Source organism: Dermacentor silvarum, chromosome 4 (genome assembly GCF_013339745.2).
Source record: "Dermacentor silvarum isolate Dsil-2018 chromosome 4, BIME_Dsil_1.4, whole genome shotgun sequence".
Taxonomy (NCBI): Eukaryota; Metazoa; Arthropoda; class Arachnida; order Ixodida; family Ixodidae; genus Dermacentor; species Dermacentor silvarum.
This window is the reverse complement of record NC_051157.2, coordinates 228,406,703-228,430,271: the sequence shown is the minus strand read 5'-3', so window position 1 is coordinate 228,430,271 and position 23,569 is coordinate 228,406,703. Positions and strand designations below refer to the sequence as shown.

The 23,569-nt window shown below is 47.4% G+C and overlaps 1 protein-coding gene across 1 annotated transcript in view; it reads right to left on the bottom strand.

Annotated features, from left to right (window-relative positions):
* The window catches only part of LOC119451030 (synembryn-A), a 251,017-nt gene extending 234,382 nt beyond the window's left edge, over positions 1-16,635 (bottom strand). The window contains exons 1-2 of the mRNA XM_037714460.2: positions 16,184-16,635; positions 14,276-14,323 (exon numbers count right to left, since the gene is read on the bottom strand). Coding sequence (XP_037570388.1) covers positions 14,276-14,323; positions 16,184-16,264 — 129 coding nt within the window. The 5' untranslated portion in view covers positions 16,265-16,635. The remainder of the gene's footprint in view (positions 1-14,275; positions 14,324-16,183) is intronic.
* Positions 16,636-23,569: the final 6,934 nt, after the last annotated feature.

The window sequence follows — 23,569 nt, the reverse complement described above, 5'->3', positions numbered from 1 at the left end:
TTTCCTCGCAGATAAAAAAAAGATAGTTCATCCGCCAGCGCTATATAGCTAACCTCCAAAGAAAGGACTTCTCCGGAACATCGGTACTTAAAGGCGCAACCACAAGCACGACGCGATTTTCCAGCGACAGCGACGGCGACAAGCGACAGGTTTTGCCGTCGTGGAGGGCGATCCGTCGCTGTCGCTGGTCGTGTCGCCGGTTTCTGGCCAGCCAGAAAATATCGCTCGTCGCCCGGAAGTCAGCACGACAACATCCGCTGGGGACAGCGATTGCACAACAACATGGCAGCAATCAGTCTGCCCGCTTCGATCTGAATTCTCTCATTCAACTTGCTCTCTGTCGTGACAGCAAAAAAATAAATAGTACAATCAGTCATCACTTCGTCTCATCGCTAGCTGAGGACTAAGTATCGGCGCTCTCTTGTTATTATTGAGATCGGTTGTTTGTTTTGACGCTGTTAGGCCTGAAACGCCACCGAGAGCCGAGAAAGTGTTTTAAGTTTTACTCAACAGATGGCGCCACGGCATTCTACGCTGGCGGCATGGGACGGATTTAATTTGGGACCCCCATACAAAAACTAACATCCAAAAACTCGAGAAAGTACAGAGGAAATCGGCTAGATTTATTTACTACTCTTATAGTTGGAAAACATCCCCTACAGCTCTTTTACAGACAGCCAACTTGGAGAGCTTGGAGAAAAGGCGGTATTGTGATAGACTAAAACTTTTCTATTTATTGTATCATGACAAATTAGGAATAGATAAGAATTTATACCTTCAATCAGTACAGTCGATCCTTCCACTCAAGGAAAGTCAGTGAATACTTGGCCAAAATTAATGCTTTTAAAAACTTTCTTCCCGCGTACAATCTGTGACTGAAACGACCTGCCCTCTGATGTGGTCGAAAGCCCCATTATTTCGTCTTGAATGTTTGCGATAAGTACTTGTCTTCTATTTATCATCCACTTTTGTCATGCGTTTTCATTCATGGGCGTCCGTTCCTTTTTTTTTTTTTTGAAGCGCTGCAATATCGAATGTGACTTTGTCATGAGCAGTGCCGAGTGCTGTCACACGTCACGCGCAACGTTCGAATGCTGTTGGTACGGAAATTTTGTATTTTTGTATTTCACTTATTCTTGTATTGTTTCTTGTTTTACATAAATGAGCTGCGATTTCGTATGCTCACTTTGTTATGCACACAGCACTCGCAACGTTAGCATGCTGTTGATACGGAAATGTATCCTTGTATTGTTTCACTTGTTCTTGTATTATTTCATACCCACTCCTGCCCAAGGCCTGACACTCAGGCCGGCAGTATGTACAAAATAAATAAATAAATAAATTTCCACTGGGGATGATAGCATATTTAGCTAAATCTAGATAAAACGTTGGCCTTTTGATAAAAATGAGATTACGTGCGCACAATAACATTTATTCGCACAACAATGTAAATCCATCGCTACTCTTATTCGCTACGTCGCATTCATGTGGTTGCTCCATGCCGCGACACGACAGCGTGACAGGACGTGCCTATCGCGTCGCTTGAATATTGCGTGCATGCGGTTGGGCCTTAAGAGTGAGTACCGCTTGTTACAAAAGGAAGTAGCACCACATACTAGAATAGTAAGTTTCTCGCACGTTATCTACACACATCCACCCCTACTCGCACGCAAACTTACGTCCACCCTATCGCCAACATATCAATAATAAGTGAATGAGCACACACTTGAATCAAAGTGCCGAAGCAGGAGTGACAGCGACTACACCGATAAGACACGAATGTTCGAAGCTGAACGTTTCGTGACGGTCTACAGAGTAAGCGAGGGACTAGCGTTAATACGTCATTGCTACTAGCTACTACAAAGTACAGAACACTTACATTCCAAGCTTTGTGCGCAGCAAGAACAGATCTATCACAGCAGAGCACACCCGCGAGCGATTAGGCTGAAAATAAACAATCACATAGTGGCCGCACCGAGGAACTTTACCAAGTAAGAAAGATGAAAAGCCGCTGCTTCAAAATGTTTGCCAAATAAAGAATGAGAATCACAGTGATCCTGATTTAATTCATAAGCGGAAAGTTTGAACAACTTGGAATAAATTTCTAGCCCCGCTTTTAGTACAAGCACCGTATACGCTGCTCGCGCCGTTTGGTCAAGGCGTAATGAGATCTGAAAGCACTCACTTAGATGTCCTCTTAAGCTGTGGCCAAAGCTTCGTGTCGTCCACACAGTCACCTTCTGCGATATGCGTCGAAACGGAGGTTTGATGTGCCGCACCGGCGTCATGCGCTTGCGTTGTAAACACGGAGGCAACCGAGGTAGCTGAGGCAAGCAATAGACGTGTTACCACGTGATCAAACATGGCAGCACCCACGGGAGCGCCGGGAAAAGGGTCAATAAGTGTTTTCTCGGTGAGTCAGTTGGAAGTCAGCACTGCCTGCGTCCTAGTCTCTTTCGACCGCGCCGTGCGCTGTAAGGACACTTAAGAATCGTCATCACCACTCGGGTCCATAACAGTGAGGGGCTCGCTCGCTGAAATAAAAGGAAGACCTGCGGGATAACCACACAGGGGAGGTTCATCTCGGCTCCCTCTCGAAGGCATCCCTCTATTCGGGCCTCTATTCGGGCTGTCGCTTGTATCAACTGCCCTCGGCCATGTCGCAAGAGCAGCACTGCAACACGGCAGCTTCCACTGTGCCCGCTCCTGTGGGGACACAGCATCACTAGCACTCAGAAAGATCCCCAGATGTTCGCTAGTCTCCACGGCGACGATGCTGACAACTGGTTGGAAAATTACGACCGCCTGAGCGCATTTAGCCACTGGGACGGTTCCACAAAGCTGACTCATTTAGCCTTCTATATAACCAACGTCGCAAAGACTTGGTTCCTCAACCATGAGCGTGACTTCGTAGACCGGACTTCTTTTATACAGCAGCTGCGACAGATTTTTGCCATACCCACTGTCCGCTCGAAGGTCGCGAAAAAGAAGCTTGCCGAGTGTGTTGAGCACACCGGTGAGTTGTACACTTCATACACAGAAGACGTCCTCGCCCTTTGCCACTGTGTCAACAGCTCCATGGTAGAGAATGACCGTATGCGCCCTTTACTCAAAGGCATTGTAACCATTGCGTTTAATACCCTTGTTGTGAAGAAGCCCACTATTGCAGCTGACGTTGTCTAATACGTGCCAGCGGCTCGAACTGGCAACCAACGAAAACGAGCTCCGTGCACTGATTCGTACCAGCATTTGCGAGGAATTGCATAAACAAGCTTCATCGTGTGCTTTCAACGTCCATACAATATCTCCTAGTGGCACGGTGAGGGAAGAACTAGGTTCAGTGGCGAAGCCCCCTGCCAACTGCCACTCAGATTTGCACCTGTGGCATCATCCTTCTTGCAGCCCCCACCACCTGTGCCTGCTCTCACTTCCCTCTCAGCAAGAGCACCGGCTCAGCTTTATGACAACGCATGGCGCCCATCCCGACAAGTGTGCTATTACTGTAGCATCCGTGGCCATATTTCAAGGTTGTAATGAGGACAGAACTGCCTTTAGAACATCAGGACTGTACAAATTCAACGTAATGACCGTAGGGTTGTGTAACGCTCCTGCAACCTTTGAACATGACAGACACAGTTCTACGTGGCCTGAAGTGGAAAACCAGTTTGTGTTATCGTGACGGCAATGTTATTTTTTCTTTCAGTTTTCGGCAGCAACTTCAGTGTTCGGATTTGCATTCAGTGTTTAGACGCTGCTCTTCGGCTAAACACTAAAAGGTGCCAATTTTCCAGCAAGGCAAGTGTTGGGGGAGGGGGGGGGGGGAAATAACTACTCGATAACAGAGCATGAATGTCTTGCTGTAGTTTGGGCCATACTAAAATTCCAGCCATGTCTTTATGGATGCTACTTTACAATTAATACTGACCATCACATGTTGTGATAGTCAGTAGTGGTCCAGCCAGTTAAAGAATTGGAGCACTTTTTGGAGCAGGAAAAAAGCTGTTTTGTAGCAATTTAGGAGCAGCCACATTAGCATTTTGTAGCAGTTCTGTAGCAGAAAATTTTGCATTTTGGATCAGTTGGAGCAGGAGAAAAGCAAGTGCATGACATTTGGTGCAGCTTATTACTACTATACAATTGTTAAGTACTTCTTTATAGCAAATGGGCACAAGCAAGACAGACTGACGCAGCCATTTAGCTCACGTGTCCAGAGCAGGAAACGTTGCAAACAGACTTTATTTGCCAATGTAAATAGCACTTGTAGACTACTGAGAACAGTTTTCTGCAATCAGACATAATACAAAATCGACTTGCCAATGTAAATAGCACTTGTAGACTACTGAGAATAGTTTTCTGCAAACAGACATAATACAAAAGCGACTAGAAATGCAGAAAAACAATATTGTGCAACAATAATGCCTAGCCGCGGGCCCGAGGATTCGACGCTCGATATACTTAGTCGCGCAGTCCCAAGTGATGATGATGATGATGTGTGGTGTTTTATGGCGCAAGGGCCAGGTATGGCCAAAGAGTGCCATGACAAGTGCTAATGTAATCGATGAGATGTTATGACGCGGGCAATGAATTTCTCATGGTAGATGTGACATAGCTGTAAAGGGGCCTAAAAACTGTCGCTGTAAATGGCGTAAAACATATAGGCAATAAAATAATGATAGTGACTGAAGCGGCGTATGCTATGAGTATGAAATGTGGAACAGGGTTGTGATAACATGTATTTAAAAATTAGAAGGTGATGCTTGACAACGAGTAGCACAACAGCCTCACTAGGTACCTTGAGTACAAGGGGCTGGAGGCATGTGCTATAAACAAGGGTTGACATCGCAACAGCGGCCTCTCGCAGGAGGCCGTGCTACGAATTTCTTGGGCAGAATACATTGAGCGTACGAACATCATTTAAGAAGGATAAAACAGACTTCATGTCGAATAGCGGTTCTTTGCCTAGAAACAGTGCTAGGTGAAGTGGTATACACTGCTTGTACGCTAAGGGGAAGTGTCTTTTTCTCTCGGCTTGTGTTTCACGGCATTCCAGGAGGACATGCTGAATACTGAGTATTTCCCTACATCTACCACACAATGGATGTTCACCTCCAGTCAACAAAAAGCTATGTGTACCATAAGTGTGCCCTATTCTCAGACGACAGAATAGGACATCACTTCGTCTTGAGTTGGTCAGTGATGGCCAATACCCTAAATGTGGCTTAACCATGTGGAGCTTATTAAGGATTTCAGCGTCCCACTTATGCTGCCAGTAGGTTCTCAGTTTGCTCCGCAAATATGGCTTTAGGTCTATAACTGGAACAGCTATGGATGTGTTGCAATATTTTGTATCTAAGGAAGTGGCCATTCGGTCTGCTAGCACGTTACCTTCGATACCTCTGTGTCCAGGCACCCAGCATACCATTACATGTTGGCCAGAGGCATAAATAGCACATAGGAGAGAGAAAAGGTCTGCAATTACTGGATTTCTATGTTTCCAGCATGACATCAATGTTTTAACAACGCTTAACGAGTCTGTATATATGACCGCCTTATGTAGCTTTAACTGCTTGATGTGTTTTGCAGCGCACCATAGTGCATACGCCTCTGCTGTAAAGATGCTTGTATGATGGTGAAGAACATCTGACTCCGAATAGGATGGGCCGACGGCTGCATAAGACACGCCGGCATGCGATTTAGATGCATCTGTGTAGTATTCTGGGCACGAGTACTTATATTGTAACTCTAGAAAATGCATACGAATGTGGGCCTCTGGAGCGTGCTTCGTTACCTCCACAAATGACGTGTCACAGTCGATGACGTGCCACAACCACGGCGGTAACGGCTTAGCAGGAGCCATTAAGCGATTTTCGAAAAGCGGAACGTCCATATCTTCACTCAGCCTCCTCACACGGAGCGAGAATGGCTCTCTCGCTGCAGGCTTGTTATGAAAAAGTGTTGCAGAGGTCATATCGTTGATGGTAGGATAACAAGGATGGTCTTTATCAGTATGTACTTTCAGAAAGTAGTTAAAAGTAGAATATGATCGTTGTAGATCAAGGGACCATTCGTTCGATTCGACATAGAGACTTTGAATAGGGCTTGTCCTGAAAGCACCGGTGGCGAGGCGGATACCAAGATGATGCACAGGGTCCAGCATCTTGAGAGCACTGGGGATAGCAGAGTGATACACAACTGCGCCGTAGTCTAACCGCGATCGTACAAGGCTTCTGTAGAGGTTCATGAGGCATTTTCTGTCGCTACCCCATGTTGTGTGTGACAGTATTTTCAGTACGTTCATTGTTTTCAGGCACTTAGCTTTGAGATACTTGATATGAGGAATGAAGGTTAGTTTTCTGTCGAGTATAATGCCCAAAAATTTGTGTTCAGTGTTGATTGGTATGTGTTGTCCATGCAGCATAATATCTGGATCTTGTATTAGGCCTCTCTTTCTAGAGAAAAATATACAGGAGCTTTTGAGAGGGTTTAGCCTAAAACCATTTTCATTTGCCCATTTTGACACTTTGTTCAGTCCGAGCTGAACCTGACGCTCGCATATTGCAAGGTTACAAGACTTAAATCCGATCTGCACATCATCGACATATATTGAATAAAACATAGATGATGGAATGACTTTGTGAAGGGAATTCATTTTCACAATGAAGAGGGTGCAACTGAGCACGCCCCCTTGTGGCACACCAGTCTCTTGAATGAAACTTCTTGACAGGGCATTGCCCACTCTAACTCAGAACGTGCGGTTAGACAAGTAGCTTTCTATCATGTTTAACATGTTGCCGTGTACACCCATCGCAGATAGGTCTCGGAGGATTCCGAATCGCCATGTTGTGTCATAGGCTTTCTCAAAGTCGAGAAATACAGAATAGAAAGAATTGTTTGTGTATATAAGCGTCTCTAATGTTTCCCTCAATGCGAACGAGGTGGTCTATTGTTGACCTACCTTCCCTGAAACCACATTGGAAGGGGTCAAGTAGACGGTTGCTTTCCAAATAATAGATTAGACGCCGGTTCACCATTTTTTTGTATAACTTGCACATACAGCTTGTTAGTGCTATTGGCCTATAGCTGCTGGCTAATGCAGGGTCCTTGCCTTGTTTATAAATTGGGATGATAATGGCTTCTTTCCATGAGGATGGAATATGTCCAGATATCCACATGGTATTGTAAAGAGACAGAAGTGTATTTAATGTTTCTGAGTGCATGTTCTTGATCATTTCATATAATATGCGGTCACCACCTGGTGCTGAGTTGGTGCAAGAACTGAGGGAAGCCTTGAGTTCAGCGAGGCTAAACGGACGGTTGTAAGGTACTTCTGTTGCGCACTTTCGTTTGAGGCGCTCCCTCTCTGCATGTTCCTTGAACTTTAAGAAAGTTGGCTCGTAGTGGGATGTACTACAAATGCTTTGAAAATGCTCACCCAGGAAATCGGCCTGATCTTTCATACTGTCACCTTGAGGGTTTACTAGGGGAAGTGGTTGTGTTTCCCGGCCTTTTAATTTGTTAACCCTGTTCCACACCTTACCCTCATCCTTATAAGAATTGATACTACATATATATTTTTCCCAACTATCCCGCTTAGCACGCCGACGTGTTCTCCTGCCCTGTGATTTTGCCTGCTTGAAATTAATGAGATTTTCCGCAGTTAGAGAGTCGCGAAGCAGGCGCCAAGCTTTATTTTGTTTTTTCCTTGCCTCTTTACATTCGTTGTTCCACCAAGGCATACGACGCTTACTAGCAAGTCCGTTAGGTTGTTTTATGAATTTTTCAGCAGCGTCAATTATAAAACCTGTAAAATATGCCACAGCATCGTCTATATTAAAAGAAACTAAAGCATCCCACTGTAAGTACGTAATCTTTTTAAACAGTTCCCAGTTCGACGAGTCGGTTTTCCATCGAGGAACCTGTGGAGGGCAGCCAGCTTGCTTTGTTAGATTTAAAACAATAGGGAAGTGGTCACTTCCGTAAGGGTTTTTTATGACCTTCCAGTCAAGGTATGGCATTAGTGTCGGAGAGGCTATGGTTAGGTCTATTGATGAGTATGACTTATGTGTGGCGCTATAAAAGGTGGGTTCTTTTTTATTCAGCAGAACCGCACCAGAACATAAAAGGAAGTCTTCTACAGTACGCCCTCTTGCATCGCAGCGCGAGTCGCCCCACAGCATATTATGGGCGTTCAGGTCACCTGTTATTATGAATGGCTCAGGGAGCTGATTGACAAGCGTATGAAGTTCCGTAAGCGCCAAACGATGTTCGGGTGGTACGTACAGTGAACAGACTGTCACCAACCTGTCAAACAGTATTGCCCTAACAGCTACTGCCTCTAGATTTGTTTGAAGGTGGAGTTGTCGGCAAGCAACTGACCTCTGAGCTATGATGGCCACGCCGCCAGACGCGGTCTGGCCATCATCGCGATCTTTGCGAAATACTGTATAGTGTGTTAGGAAATTTGTATTTGATGTTTTTAAGTGTGTTTCCTGAACACAGAACAGCCTAGGATTAAATTCTTGTATTATTTCCATGATGTCGTCTAAGTTGTTTAGAATGCCACGGGCATTCCAATGAATAATTTGTACCGCCATCTTATTGAAGAGAGGAGTGTTCTGTGTTCAGGTGTGTAGTGTCTTAGGTAACAGGACCGTCGTCCGGCCCTGTTATGGGTTTTTTGTTTGTTTTGGCGCGCTCGAGAGAGCCACGCCGGTTCTTCGGCACCAAAGGTACCCGTGTTGTTTCCATCGCCTCCTGGGAGGCACTGGAGCGCAGTCCCAAGTGCCTATGCGCGAAATGCCTAGCCGCAGGCCCGAGGATTCGACGCTCGATGTGCTTAGTCCCGCAGTCCCAAGTGCCGATGCGCAAAATGCCTAGCCACGGGCCGAGGAGTCGACGCTCGATGTGCTTAGTCCCGCAGTCCCAAGTGCCGATGCGCGAAATGCCTAGCCACGGGCCGAGGAGGCGACGCTCGATGTGCTTAGTCCCGCAGTCCCAAGTGCCGATGCACGAAATGCCTAGCCACGGGGCGAGGAGTCGACGCTCGATGTGCTTAGTCGCGCAGTCCCACGTGCCGATGCGCGAAATGCCTAGCTGCGGGCCCGAAGAGTCGACACTCGCTGATGTGTGCTTAGTCGCACAGTAACAAGTGCCAATGCGCGAAATGCCTAGCCAAGGGCTCGAGGAGTTGACGCTCAATGTGCTTAGTCACGCAGTTCGAAGTGCCGATGCGCGAAATGCCTAGCCACGGGGCGAGGAGTCGACGCTCGATGTGCTTAGTCGCGCAGTCCCACGTGCCGATGCGCGAAATGCCTAGCTGCGGGCCCGAAGAGTCGACACTCGCTGATGTGTGCTTAGTCGCACAGTCCCAAGTGCCGATGCGCGAAATGCCTAGCCACGGGCCGAGGAGCCGACGCTCGATGTGCTTAGTCCCGCAGTCCCAAGTGCCGATGCACGAAATGCCTAGCCACGGGCCGAGGAGTCGACGCTCGATGTGCTTAGTCCCGCAGTCCCAAGTGCCGATGCACGAAATGCCTAGCCACGGGCCGAGGAGTCGACGCTCGATGTGCTTAGTCCCGCAGTCCCAAGTGCCGATGCGCGAAATGCCTAGCCACGGGCCGAGGAGTCGACGCTCGATGTGCTTCGTCCCGCAGTCCCAAGTGCCGATGCGTGAAATGCCTAGCCACGGGCCGAGGAGCCGACGCTCGATGTGCTTAGTCCCGCAGTCCCAAGTGCCGATGCACGAAATGCCTAGCCACGGGCCGAGGAGTCGACGCTCGATGTGCTTAGTCCCGCAGTCCCAAGTGCCGATGCACGAAATGCCTAGCCACGGGCCGAGGAGTCGACGCTCGATGTGCTTAGTCCCGCAGTCCCAAGTGCCGATGCACGAAATGCCTAGCCACGGGCCGAGGAGCCGACGCTCGATGTGCTTAGTCCCGCAGTCCCAAGTGCCGATGCACGAAATGCCTAGCCACGGGCCGAGGAGTCGACGCTCGATGTGCTTAGTCCCGCAGTCCCAAGTGCCGATGCACGAAATGCCTAGCCACGGGCCGAGGAGTCGACGCTCGATGTGCTTAGTCCCGCAGTCCCAAGTGCCGATGCACGAAATGCCTAGCCACGGGCCGAGGAGTCGACGCTCGATATGCTTAGTCCCGCAGTCCCAAGTGCCGATGCGTGAAATGCCTAGCCACGGGGCGAGGAGCCGACGCTCGATGTGCTTAGTCCCGCAGTCCCAAGTGCCGATGCACGAAATGCCTAGCCACGGGCCGAGGAGTCGACGCTCGATGTGCTTAGTCCCGCAGTTCCAAGTGCCGATGCGCGAAATGCCTAGCCACGGGCCGAGGAGGCGACGCTCGTTGTGCTTAGTCCCGCAGTCCCAAGTGCCGATGCACGAAATGCCTAGCCACGGGGCGAGGAGTCGACGCTCGATGTGCTTAGTCGCGCAGTCCCACGTGCCGATGCGCGAAATGCCTAGCTGCGGGCCCGAAGAGTCGACACTCGCTGATGTGTGCTTAGTCGCACAGTAACAAGTGCCAATGCGCGAAATGCCTAGCCAAGGGCTCGAGGAGTTGACGCTCAATGTGCTTAGTCACGCAGTTCGAAGTGCCGATGCGCGAAATGCCTAGCCACAGGCCGGAGGAGTCAACGCTCGATGTGCTTAGTCGCCAAGTCCCAAGGGCCGATGCGCGAAATGCCTAGCCACGGGCTCGAGGAGTCGATGCTCGATGTGCTTAGTCGCGCAGTCCGAAGTGCCGATGCGGGAAATGCCTAGCCACGGGCCGGAGGAGTCGACGCTCGATGTGCTTAATCACGCAGTCCCAAAGGTCGATGCGCGAAATGCCTACCCGCGGCCTCGAGAAGTCGACGCTCAATGTGCTTAGTCCCGCAGTCGCAAGTGCCGATGCATGAAATGCCTAGCAACAGGCCGAGGAGTTGACGCTCGATGTGCTTAGTCGCGCAGTCCCAAGTGCCGATGCGCGAAGTGCCTATCCGCGGGCTCGAGGAGTCGACGCTCGATGTGCTTAGTCGCAAATTCCAAAACATCGAGTGCTGAATAGCTTAACTGTGCGTCGGATCGAGGATTCCGTGCGCGAAGCTTGGGCGTGAAGCTCGCATCGCTGATTCGGAATGCTTAGCCGCGGGTCTGTCCACATACGGAAGGATCGGCCACGCTACTGCGCCATCCGCGCAGCGCCGAAGGCAAAGGTGTCGCTTTGGCACACTTGGCGCAAGTTACCCTTCGGGGGGCGCAGCAAGGCGCAGACAAGTAGAATTGTAGCAAAATGGCGCAAATGGCGCAGTTGGACCACCACTGGATTGTTGTCATTGCTGAAAGATTTGTCTGGCTGCCTTAAGCACTGGTTGGTTCGGTTGCAAGAATTTGATTTTGTTGTGATCTACAAGTCTAGCAAGAAGCATCAAGATGCATACGCTCTCTCTCGCTGCCCCTGCTGCTATCATCAATGAGCGCATCTTTCATTGCACTTCACGTGGCCATGAGATTATGTCTTCACTGACGTTGCCACCACTAGGGCCTATCAACGCGGTGCCCTCAAATCGCTACACCAATTTCGCCTCTTATCAACGCGTTGACCCATACTGCCTCTGCATTATATGCAGAACTTGGCATCCACCAGGCTTTGTCTCCTACTTAAGCAGTTTAAGCACGAGAACTATGTGCTGCACTGTTATATTTACCATTCTGATGGACACAGTTGAGTTCCAGTTCTTCCTCGTTTGCTGCTCACGAAGTCCTCGAAGCCTTCCACGACGACCCCTCTGCTGGCCACTTTGGTTTTCACAAAACCTACAACCTACTTATAGTTATTTAGAGCGAGAAGCCTTCGAAAATGCTAATACAGTGGACTCTCAATAAACGAAACTCGGTTAAACAGAAATTACTGATAAACGGAACTAAATAATATTATTTGGTTGGTTTCCTAAGTGTGAAGCAGTAAAATTCATTGGTTAATCGAAACGCCACTTATTTGTTACCTGCGGTTAAACGGCACAAAAGTTAAACACTGCACAGGTGACTTTTTGGTTGCAACTGCCAAACTAGTTTCGCAACCATGAAATAAGTTATTTTCATAGCCAGCACCGTAGCCGGGACAAGCCAATCCAGTAGCCAGGTCTCATTTGTTGCATTAGCGGCCACAGTGTGTTAGGCCTACGGGTGTGCCGACGTGCAGCACGATAGAGAACACGAAGAAACGGCCGCATCAAGTACTGCCGCTTGAAACGAAGCTTCAAATTCTCCAGGAGCTCGATGGAAGCGGCCTGTCCAAGACAGAGGTGGCAAAGAAGTTCAGTATCCCCAAGTCGACGCTCTCGCGGATCTCGAAGAACAAAGAAGCGATTGAAAGTGCTGTCAAGAATGGAACCTTTACGTCAAAATGAATGCGGACGACACCTTATGAAGAACTGGAAAAGGTTCTTTTTTTGTCGTTTAAGCGTGCGAGGAGTGCGAATTTCCCCATAAGCGGACCCATTTTGGAACAGAAGGCACGAGAAATAGCGCTGCAAATGGGCATTGAAAATTTTGCCGTAAGCGACGGATGGCTAAGCCGATTTAAGAAGTGCCATGGCCTCGTCTTTAAGACTATCTCAGGTGAGAGTGCCGCTGTCAACAGAGAAGTTTGCACCGACTGGCAACAAGGGCGGCTGCAGGAAATTTTGCGGAACTATTAGCCGCGGGACGTTTTCAGCGCCGACGAGATGGGCCTTTTTTACAAGGTGCTTCCATCAAAAACTCTCGCCTTCAAAGGTGAAGCCTGTACAGGAGGACAACGCAGTAAGGATCGAATTACTGTACTGGTGGGCGCAAACATGGCAGGGGACGAGAAATTAAAGCTGTTGGTAGTGGGAAAGTCGAAGCACCCACATTGTTTCAAGGATGTTCGAGACCTTCCCGTTACCTACCATGCTAATGGAAAAGCATGAATGACTGGCAATTTTTGAAAACTGGCTATGGGAGGAAGATGCAAGATTTTCCAAGCAAGGCAGGAAGGTTGTCTTTATCGTGGATAATTGCCCTGCTCATGGCAAGGTGGAAAGATTGAAGTCGATCACTCTTGAATTCTTGCCAGCCAATGCAACAGCTGTGATCCAGCCAATGGATGAAGGCGTAATTCAGAACATAAAAGTTCTTTACCATCACCAGCTGCTTCACCAAATGCTACTTTGCACAGACAATGGAAAGAGCTACAAAACAGATTTGTTGTCGGCAATCCACATTCTGGCCCATGCCTGGGAACAAGTGCAGGAAACCACACTACAGAGGTGCTTCCATCATGCAGGCTTTGAAGCACAAGAACAAATGCTTCATGAAGAGGAAATCCCTGCCGACGCCGATGCCATATTCACTCAGGTAGTGCCCTCTGCCACTTTTACGCGGCAGGAGTACGAGGCAATTGATGATAATTTGAGCACCTGTCACGAGGAGAGCCTCGAGGAACTGATTGCTGAAGCACAAGGCAAAGATCAACCCTCCTCCAGTGATGAGTGCGATGACCTTATCCCGAGTGCAGTGGTGCCAGACAGTGCAGCTAAAGGAGCAGTCAAACTTTTGCAGTGCTATTTTGAGCGTGAAGGGTGTCCAGAATTTCTGGCAAGCCTGTCAAGCATGCCAAGCAAGTCACAATTGATTGCTTTTTCCCTGCCCATGTAGGGGTTAGAACTACTTAAATAAAGTTGTGCTTCATGAAACGTGTACTTTGCTTAAATGAAACTTGTGATAAATGGAACACTTTTATGGATCCCCTCCAAGTTCCGTTTAAGAGGAGTGCACTGTGACCAAGTTGGCATACCCAGTAGCACATACGTAGAGCCGAGTCAAAGCGGGACCCAATTGGCGTTCACTGAACATGCCCAGTGACTCACTGAAGAGCGACACCCTTCTTCTCGTACACCCAAGTTACAGTCCCCTAAAAGAGCATCAACTTACCAATGAATGGTAATTACATTAAAATAGCAACAAAACAGCATCAAGTAATTATTGATCAACTAGCCGCAAAAATAAGGTGGCACAGCTATTTCAATTTTGTGTCCTGTTTATTTCACCTGGCTTATGGTACAGCTGACCTATTTGCGAGCACATAAATTTGCAATGCTTGACTAGATGGGTATTTTCTTGATTCTGGAGGGCACTTTGTAGTGCCACCACAGTTAAGCGATGGCAGACCAGGCATTTGTAGCAAATCAAGACAAAATGCAGCAAGAGGACTTGATGCGCAGCTCAAAGCTTTCAACTGCTCAAGAACAGGCACTGACCCACCTGCCGATCATCCAGGCTTAGGTCAGGAAAGGTGAATACGTGGGCATGCTGCAACAGGAAAGCATGTATTCCGTTAATCATTAGCAACTTGTACAAGCCATCATCACTATTTATTTGCACACAGGCATTTTCAGCATGTATATACATTTGAAAAGCTTTGAAAGCCAGTTGCATTGCCTAGCAGCCCATCATTGGTTTAATTAACAAAAGACTGGGCGACACCACATGCAGTGAATGGCTCCTGATTAATTCTGGCCACCTAATTACAGAATACATTGTTCGCCTGGTAAGGCGGTGATGGCAACTTATGAAATTAGCAGTGCTTGTCCCACACCAGTCTAGAAACCTTGCATTTCCATAAACTTCTATGATTCTATCATGGCACGTTGACTATCATCATATCTTCCCGTCTTTTTCTTGTATATAATTACATTGCTTTGAATAAAATCGCCAGGTGACAGCCGACGCCTTCCGTAGTTCTATTTGTCTGTGTTGTTTGTTCGTTTTAACCAATTGGTCAAAATCAGCACTCTGGGCGAAAGTTTGCGTATGTAGATGAGTGGATTGCAGATACTCTGACCAGATGCTGACAGCAGTTGCCGCAAAATGCCGCAAGCCCACAAAGGAAACACAGTAAATCTGTGCAGCAGACAATGAATGTGCGCTTGTTGTGAGGCCATACGTTCACAGTATCTCGCATAAAATAACAAAATATAGTCAGCAAAAAAGTAATGCAGTTGCTGTTGGCACCCATCAAACTCGAAGGATTGTGTGCAAAAGCGAAAAAAAGAACTGAAGATCTAAGAGGGTCAATGTGTGCCGTCAAGTGCAAGTTGCAGTCTACAACATCCCTTTCTCTTGTAGGCAGTCGTACGTCGGACAGACTGCCTGCGTTTGAACGAAAGGATACAAGAACCCAAGTATACAAGCAAAACGTCACCAGCATGTGTGCGCGCTGCTCGTGGTTTGCTTGCCAGCCAGAACGAACGAACCACCCATGGTTCGTCAATACGGCCCATGGGGCCGTATTCTGAAACGATCCACTTCGCAATAGTATCACCTCGGCGACAATATCGCCGTCAGGCGCACGCTGATTGGCTGGTTGAGCAAAATTGGATGACGTCGCGGTCAACCAGCCAATCTGCTCATAAAATTTTGCTAAAACAGCCAATCAGCGCGCGCCGTTGGCCAAGGCGATAGTATCGCCAAAGTGGATTATTTCAGAATACCACTCACGACAAATGCAGTGAGAAATCATGGGTGCACACTGCATCGCGGTGAAACGGCGCGCGTGTCAGCGCACTATCCGTAGGACAAGGCAGCAAAAAAAATTTAACTGCAGAAAAAAATTCGCGCGACGTATATAGAAGATACCACGTGAAACGTTGCTAGTTGCTTATTCTCGCTATTCATGCTTTTTTCGTCGTCGATAAACAGTTGATAGTGTGCGCTTGATACGTTGCAAGTTGCTTATTCTCGCTATTCATGCTTTTTTCGTCGTCATTAAACAGTTGATAGCGTGCGCTTCACGCGCGTCTAGTGTCTCAGTTCATCGCGTCCTTGGCCCGGCGCAATCATTTCCAAGAATCAACTGGCCATTCATAACACGAATCTGCATAGTTCTGTCCAGAACAGTCGTTCTGTCGATGCTACCATGCATTCCTTCATACGATACATCGCGCTAATTTTGACTCATTCATAATAAAATGCGCTGCTGTGCTAGTTGGTTCATTATTGAATGGAATAAAAGAAATCGCTAACTACAAAAGGGACGGAAATAAAGACACACAGGACAGGCACTCGTTCGTAACAGCAAGCGCATTAAAACGTTCAGTGCCAATCGAGGGGGACAAACGCAACGACACAAAAGCGACAACAGGGGCACACGTTGAATGCCTGCTCGCTCACCTTTGCATTAAACTCTTTGAGTAAGCTCTCAACCTGGTCGTGTGACGCGCCCAGCAGTTGGTCCACGATCGGTGGTCCCATCGCGAGACGCACTGGCCTCTGCGCTGCACCACGCAGTGCTCGACGAAGGCTGCTGGCGGCGTGAAATTATGTGCACCACCGTAAACTGCCTCCGCGCTGCAGGAAAATGGGGAACGGACGTTTGTTTCTCAGCTGCTGAGCAGCAACGAAACCACATGAAACTAGAGTGTTCTGTGCTTCAGCGGGAGTGCGCGAAGCGGAGAAGATTCACTAAAATTCCGCTGGTGACGCTGCTGGGCCGCTTGGCGCGCGTTTTGAATAGGAAGCCTGCAGAAAACTATTGCAGAAAACAGAGTATTGCGGACTAAGATGTGCCGAGTCAAGTACCAAGGTATAGACACGTTGTGCTGTGCGTGTTACGGTGGCTAGATGGGTAGGTGTGCCACAGAACACCCATACGGTGTGCCGTTCGCGGGACACGAAGAGTTGTTCAGCACTTCTCCGCATCATGACGACAAAATTGGCGCTGCGGTCGGGGGTTTGTCGCAGGCGGCGCGCGTCGTCTGCTGCTGCGGCGACGTTACATTGCAACTGCGGAATATTTACCATCGTATTTAAATTGAAAACCACATTCACAGTGGCATCATCGACAGTTACGAATTTCTGAATGCAGCAGAGCTCTGTCACTTGCGAAGGTAACGTACTTGCCTTTTCCGTCACCTGTTTGTTTCCCCGTTTGAGATTCAAGAATATAAGAGCTATTAACGCTGTTTAGTTCGGACAACACGTTAAACTTGAGTCTACGAGGAGAAGCACAAATTCTGCATGGACGAAATAGCCATTCATTAGTTCTTCTAAATCGAGAAAGGCGAAGTTTGCTTTGGAGAATAGATGTATACAGTAGTATGTAGGGGCTGTACGCGAACGTCCAGGGCGTATTCTTATACCACGGAATGCGCAAGAGAAAGTGTCACTCTAACCAACGCCTCCTCTAGAAAGATGCCTGCCGCGTGCGCCAAAAACCTGCTGCCCTTACCTTTCCCCTTTTCCTCCTTTCCACTCGAGGTAGAAGCTAGCGATCGTAGCGGTGATCGCTTGCAACACACATGCGCGCATGCGCACACCACCGCATGGCCGCCGACGCCGCTACCGCCGTGACACCGCACCACGACCTACTGGAACTACAGACCTGCACAGATGTCCCGCTTCTATGGGAGCAGCTTGCGCCCACTTTCGTTCAACCGGTGGCCATAGGTGGCGCTTTTATAACCTGTTCGTCTGCTACTCGGCGGGTGGCTGGGCGGCGTTCGAATACATTTTCCTTCCTCCATGTTCGAATGTGTGCGCCTGCTCTTCTGTAGCGGGCTGCTAGCATATGTGACAATTACGAAGACAACACCTAGTGTGTAAAAATTGTTTAAGTGCACTCATTGTATTGGTATGTAATAACGCGTAAAATAGTCCACGAATTCTTTCTAGGTTTGATATTATGCTGAAATTTCGCGCCGCTCCACAAAAAAAAAAAAAAAAAAAAAAACTCACCGATGGAGTGATTGTTTACGTGTTTGTTCGGCCCGTCAAATATGCATCGCAAAGCTTTTATGAAATTGTGAAAACTGATGCTAGAGTCCTTGCTTTGTTCTGATTTACATGATGGCACACAGCAATATACCACTATGTGATCGTTTACGTACGTTATCCCATCTGTAATTAACTCAAGCAAGCTGCATGTAGCTAAAGCTGAAGTTACATGCCTTCTGCAGTGTCTGCAGATTCACGCAGTTTGTGTGTGGTCTGCGTATACATATCGTCTGCGTGATTCTCTTAAATGTCCTTGATTCTTTTAAATATCAACATATCAAGTTCTTTATTATTGTATTTCTTTATTACTCCATTGTACTATATTTTATCCTATGAATCTTCTGGTAATCAGATTTTTTTTTCCTCTACTGCGAAGGCAACGGGAGGAAATTATCGTCTGCCGGCTGTACTCGTTGTTTTCCTTTCTTGCACCGCTCTTCCTACTGTACCTCGTGATTGAAACGAGAAGCAATCATTCGCAAATTTTGTTTTCTTTTTTATTTTCGTGAAAAACGATCTGGGGCTGCCGAAATAGCGGCACGAGCGCTGGAACAGATCGCAGAAGCAGACGACAGCGAACAGCTTATAACTAGCGCCACTCTGCTCGTACGTTCTATCCCTAGCGGGAAAAGGGGTGAACTAGACCAGGCGTGCTGGAGCAGGGAGATCTGTGCAGGTCTGTAGTTCAGTAGGTCGTGCACCGCACCACCCCAACACACCCTGCGGAGATAGGGTAGATGCTGGCGCCATCGCTCGACAACCGACCGCAACTCAAGGCACGACGGCTACAATGGGTGAGCGAGCGACGCCGCAGGCATCTTTCTAGAGGAGGCGTTGCTCTAACCATAGCCTCCAGGAGGCTATGCTCTAACATACGTGCGCCATCGGAATCTGCGCAATCTTCCTGAAGATTATGTAAGGTGTGTAAAACACAACAGCATAAATATTGATATTCCTACAACTAAAATCCTTTGGTTCAATTTCCTCGACTGTATTGGGTTATTATAAATTTATAAAATATATTACAAACTTGTTCGTGATGAAGAAAAAACGTTCTTACGTTAATTGGACGATTATGTATGATGAGAGCAGTAGCTTGTAGCATGAAAAATAATAGTTTGGACTCGTGAAGATCGTATAGATGTATATTCGAATGCAATAATAATTCAGGGAATTCTTCGGTCACATGCGCAAACCATGCAGCAACGTACACCAAGCTTTTATTGCAACTATAGATATAAATGAAACACTTCACTGCACCATGCAGCGCTCAAAATGCACGTAGCGTAGCCGCAGCGTAAGGTGCTTTTTTTCTTTTCTGGAGTACGCTCAGGAGCCAAGTTTGGTCGTCACAAGGAAGTGTAGGCGAGCAATGTATTAGCTTGATGATGCCGTTCCTAATTTCGATTTTATGCTGCTCACAACCGATGACTCCTGAACGCTTCAGCTGGCGAAAGGGAAAAGAAATGCCAGCGGCAGGGCATATCTGCGCCAATCGTTGCGTAGTAAACCGCGGCCGCTGCACTTGAAGCTGAATTTTTTGCACACAAACATTTCGTCGGCCGTCTTTGAGCAGGTTCATTTCTTTACTTGTATACAAATACTCATTCTTCACCAATAAAACACGCGACATTTCCATTCGCATCCTATTTGCTTGGAGCGTGTGTAAGTTTGCCCAATGTCTCCAGAGCATTGGTTGGCTCGCTGTCTCTTCCGGATTATTTCAACGACCGACATGCCGTTGGAATCTCGCTTGTTCTTTTTCTAGAAATTTTCTTCAATATGTAAGGCGCAGCGTCGGGTAGCATCGAAAGAAGTGTCACTCTACCATACGTACGCCATCGGAATATGCGCAAACTTCCTGCCGGTCATACGCTCGATGACATGCTCCTTGAAGTGGCACTGGCACATGAATAATGCAGTTGAAACATTTTTTCAGCACAGCGAATGGCAAGCTCACGTCTCTCGGAAAGTTCTGGGTCTCAGCGCATCGAAACCAATGATTCTTTCGCGCGTGGCTTGCATGTTTGTCGCCGAACTTACAGTTTGGCACAGAGCAAGTGGTGCCCTTCCGGCTTGTTTTCTTCTGTGCAGGAACAGTTTCACTCTGTCCCGGAGTCTCACGAGCTTGGTATTCAAGTTCATCACCCACAGTCTTCACTTCGCTCCTTAAACGTCTAAGGAAATTACAAGAACTCGGAGAACTATCGTGACTGCGAGCGCAGTGCTCCGTTATGTGAGCGTGTAAACAGACAATATAAATGACCGCTTTTGAAAATTACTCATTCCAACAAGAAACATCGGACTATTAAGCACTCTATCAACAAATTTAACCATTTTCTTTCAGGTTTTACTGTGAAAAACCTATTATAATAAATATAACAGGCGTGCAATAACAACACTTTCAGTAGCGGACGACGCGCGCTTCACGGCAAACCTCTGGCCGCAGCGCCACCCCTGCTGTCATGATGCGGAGAAGCAGTGAACTACGCCGGTCGGCACACCTACCAATCTAGCCACCGTATGCGTGTGGAGAAGAAGAGGAAACGGCTGAACACCTCTTACTTTTCTGTAAAGGGCTTAACCCTACAGTGCAAGGCAACGGGGCTGATTTTTTCAAAGCATTGTGGTTTAGGGACAGTGAAGGCAAAATAGACTTTAAGCGGGTAGAAATAACCAAACAGAGTGGCAAGATGGGCTTGTTGGTTCATCATGAAGGCTGTATTTCAGCGCTTAGTAAGGACGAGGACAAAGAAGGAGACGAACGGACACACATGCGCTACTCACAACAATGAAGTTTATTGCCTTGACCACGCTGAACAATATAGTGCCATGGAAGTACGTCACCGACCACGTGAGCCACATTGCTCGCGGGGAGCAGGGTGACAAAAAACAGGGCGTGCAAACAGCAATGAAAATTTACTTGTACATGCGCAAAAAAGCAAGTTCCTTGTCACTCAATGCTAGGGAAGTCTTACTAATACAAGAGTCACCATGATAGTTTATCTGCTCACTCTCGATTATTAGACGGGTTAGTTCACACTTGCTACTTCCAACTATCTGAGTTTTGTCAAAGAGAGGGATACACCCACAGGTATGGCAATGAAAAGCTAAAAAAACCATCTGAAGGCGTTTTGTTAACTTTGTAGTTATGCTCCTTGAGCCGTTCATTTACGCAGCGACCCGTCTGCCCAACGTAACATCGGCCGCACTTCAACGGAATGCGATAAACGACGCCCGATCTGCACTCGGTGAACACATTCTTGTGTTGTTTTTTGCAGCTTTTCTTTACTTTCTCAGTCGGGTCAGTAGTCCTACATAACCTACCCAGCTTGCTAGGTGCTGAGAAAACAACTTTCTGTTGTACGTCAAGTTTCGAAGCGGGTTCCTGAAGATGAAGCACATAAGCTCAATTCTGAGGGAGTGAATGTCCTGAATCGGCATAAGCCTTCATCCTGTGGTCTTCCGGTGAAACGTGTTTCATCCTTTCTTAAAGATCACTCTCTCTGTGTCCTTTCCGCGGATAAGGAGGGCGGGTTTGCTCTATTTTCACGCGAGTGTTTCTTTAGAAAAGCTAACGATGCTTTGTCAGCCGTCTTTAATGAGCATAGGTCAGTTTCCTTGGCTAAAGTAAAGGCACGTGCTGTGCAACTTTGCAAGAACCTGGGTCTTGATAAACTGCGCAAAGGTATCGAAAAATCTGATAGCATGTCATTAGATGTATTCTTCAGTGCCAAAACACACAAGGAGGGGATACCTTTTAGAGTCATCATTTCCGAGCAAGGCACGTGGCACAAGCAAGTCGCTTCCTATCTAAATGACATGTTGAAACGGCTGGAAATAAAAGATCCATTTCTGGTAAAGAATTCTAATGAAGTGATTGAATTTGTCAAGGCCCACGCAGACGTTGGGTTGAAAGCCTTTTCAGTTGATGTGACAGATCTATATTATTCCTTGCCACATGATGATTTGTTACGTTGCGTCGAGGAATGCATTGATGAATACGGATCCGTTAAGTTTTCCTGTGAAGCTGGTATCTCCGTCGACAATTTTCTAGAAATGCTTAACTTTTATCTCTGTTCGACATTCATTCAATGGAATAGCATTCCCTTGTTACAAAAGAAAGGAGTCTGTATCGGCTCCTGTCTTGCACCGGTGTTAAGCGATTTGTTTTTAGCAAAAAGTGACCGTGGCCTGTCCCATCGCCTAGATTTTTTTAGCAAATGCGTGCCAATATTTAGATATGTAGATGATTTTATCGTGTTCCTGGATTGCTCCTTTGAGCAGCTACAAAAAGAGAGTGATGACATTGTATCAGCTATACGTAATTGTCTTTCTCCCCTTGTAGTGACTGTCGAAATGCCTGCTAACGGTACCATTAGGTTCCTAGACGTGAAATTAGTGTTCACTGATCACCGCACATGTTGGTGTTATGCACCCAGAGCTAACAAAGCGCTTTTAGCATTTCATTCTAACCATTCTAAACTGATAAAACGTAGTATTACTAAGATGTGCCTCAATAACGCACTTGATAAGTCTTGCTGCCATTTAGTGCCATCCAGCTTCAACGAACAAGTTTCAAGGCTTTTAAAGTCCGGTTACCCAACTGATGTGTTGGTGTCAGTTGCAGAGGGTGTCCTTCGACGCAAGAAAACCAGTATTGGTTCTTCCAACGCGGATGCTAGGCCTCCTTTTCAGAAGCGTAATGTAGCAGTTATCCCTTATATCCATCAAGTGTCGCACAATCTGAAGAAACTAGCTGCTCGGGACAATGTACAAGTTGTTTTCTCAGCACCTAGCAAGCTGGGTAGGTTATGTAGGACTACTGACCCGACTGAGAAAGTAAAGAAAAGCTGCAAAAAGCAACACAAGAATGTGTTCACCGAGTGCAGATCGGGCGTCGTTTATCGCATTCCGTTGAAGTGCGGCCGATGTTACGTTGGGCAGACGGGTCGCTGCGTAAATGAACGGCTCAAGGAGCATAACTACAAAGTTAACAAAACGCCTTCAGATGGTTTTTTAGCTATTCATTGCCATACCTGTGGGTGTATCCCTCTCTTTGACAAAACTCAGATAGTTGGAAGTAGCAAGTGTGAACTAACCCGTCTAATAATCGAGAGTGAGCAGATAAACTATCATGGTGACTCTTGTATTAGTAAGACTTCCCTAGCATTGAGTGACAAGGAACTTGCTTTTTTGCGCATGTACAAGTAAATTTTCATTGCTGTTTGCACGCCCTGTTTTTTGTCACCCTGCTCCCCGCGAGCAATGTGGCTCACGTGGTCGGTGACGTACTTCCATGGCACTATATTGTTCAGCGTGGTCAAGGCAATAAACTTCATTGTTGTGAGTAGCGCATGTGTGTCCGTTCGTCTCCTTCTTTGTCCTCGTCCTTACTAAGCGCTGAAATACAGCCTTCACCAAACAGAGGTTATCTGATTGGTGGATAAAATCAAGGCAGGGGTGAAATTTCACCCATCACAAAGTACAAAATATGTTAATAGTCATGGCTAGGTGGCGTATGCCACCGCCCGGTTTAAAGGGTTCAGCCTCATCCATCCATCCATCCATCCAGCCTGCGACCACGGTTACGGCCGTACCACGGTACAGTGTTAGGGTGGCTAGAAGGGGAGGTGTGAATACCGGCGGCGCAAGCGTGACCCCTCAGCGCACCGATGCCGCAGGGCGGCGCTGTTGACCGAGGCGCGGTAGAGTTACTGTATATGCTACCGTAGGGAGCATATACAGTAACTCTAAGGCGCGGGAAGGCGCGGGAATGAAATG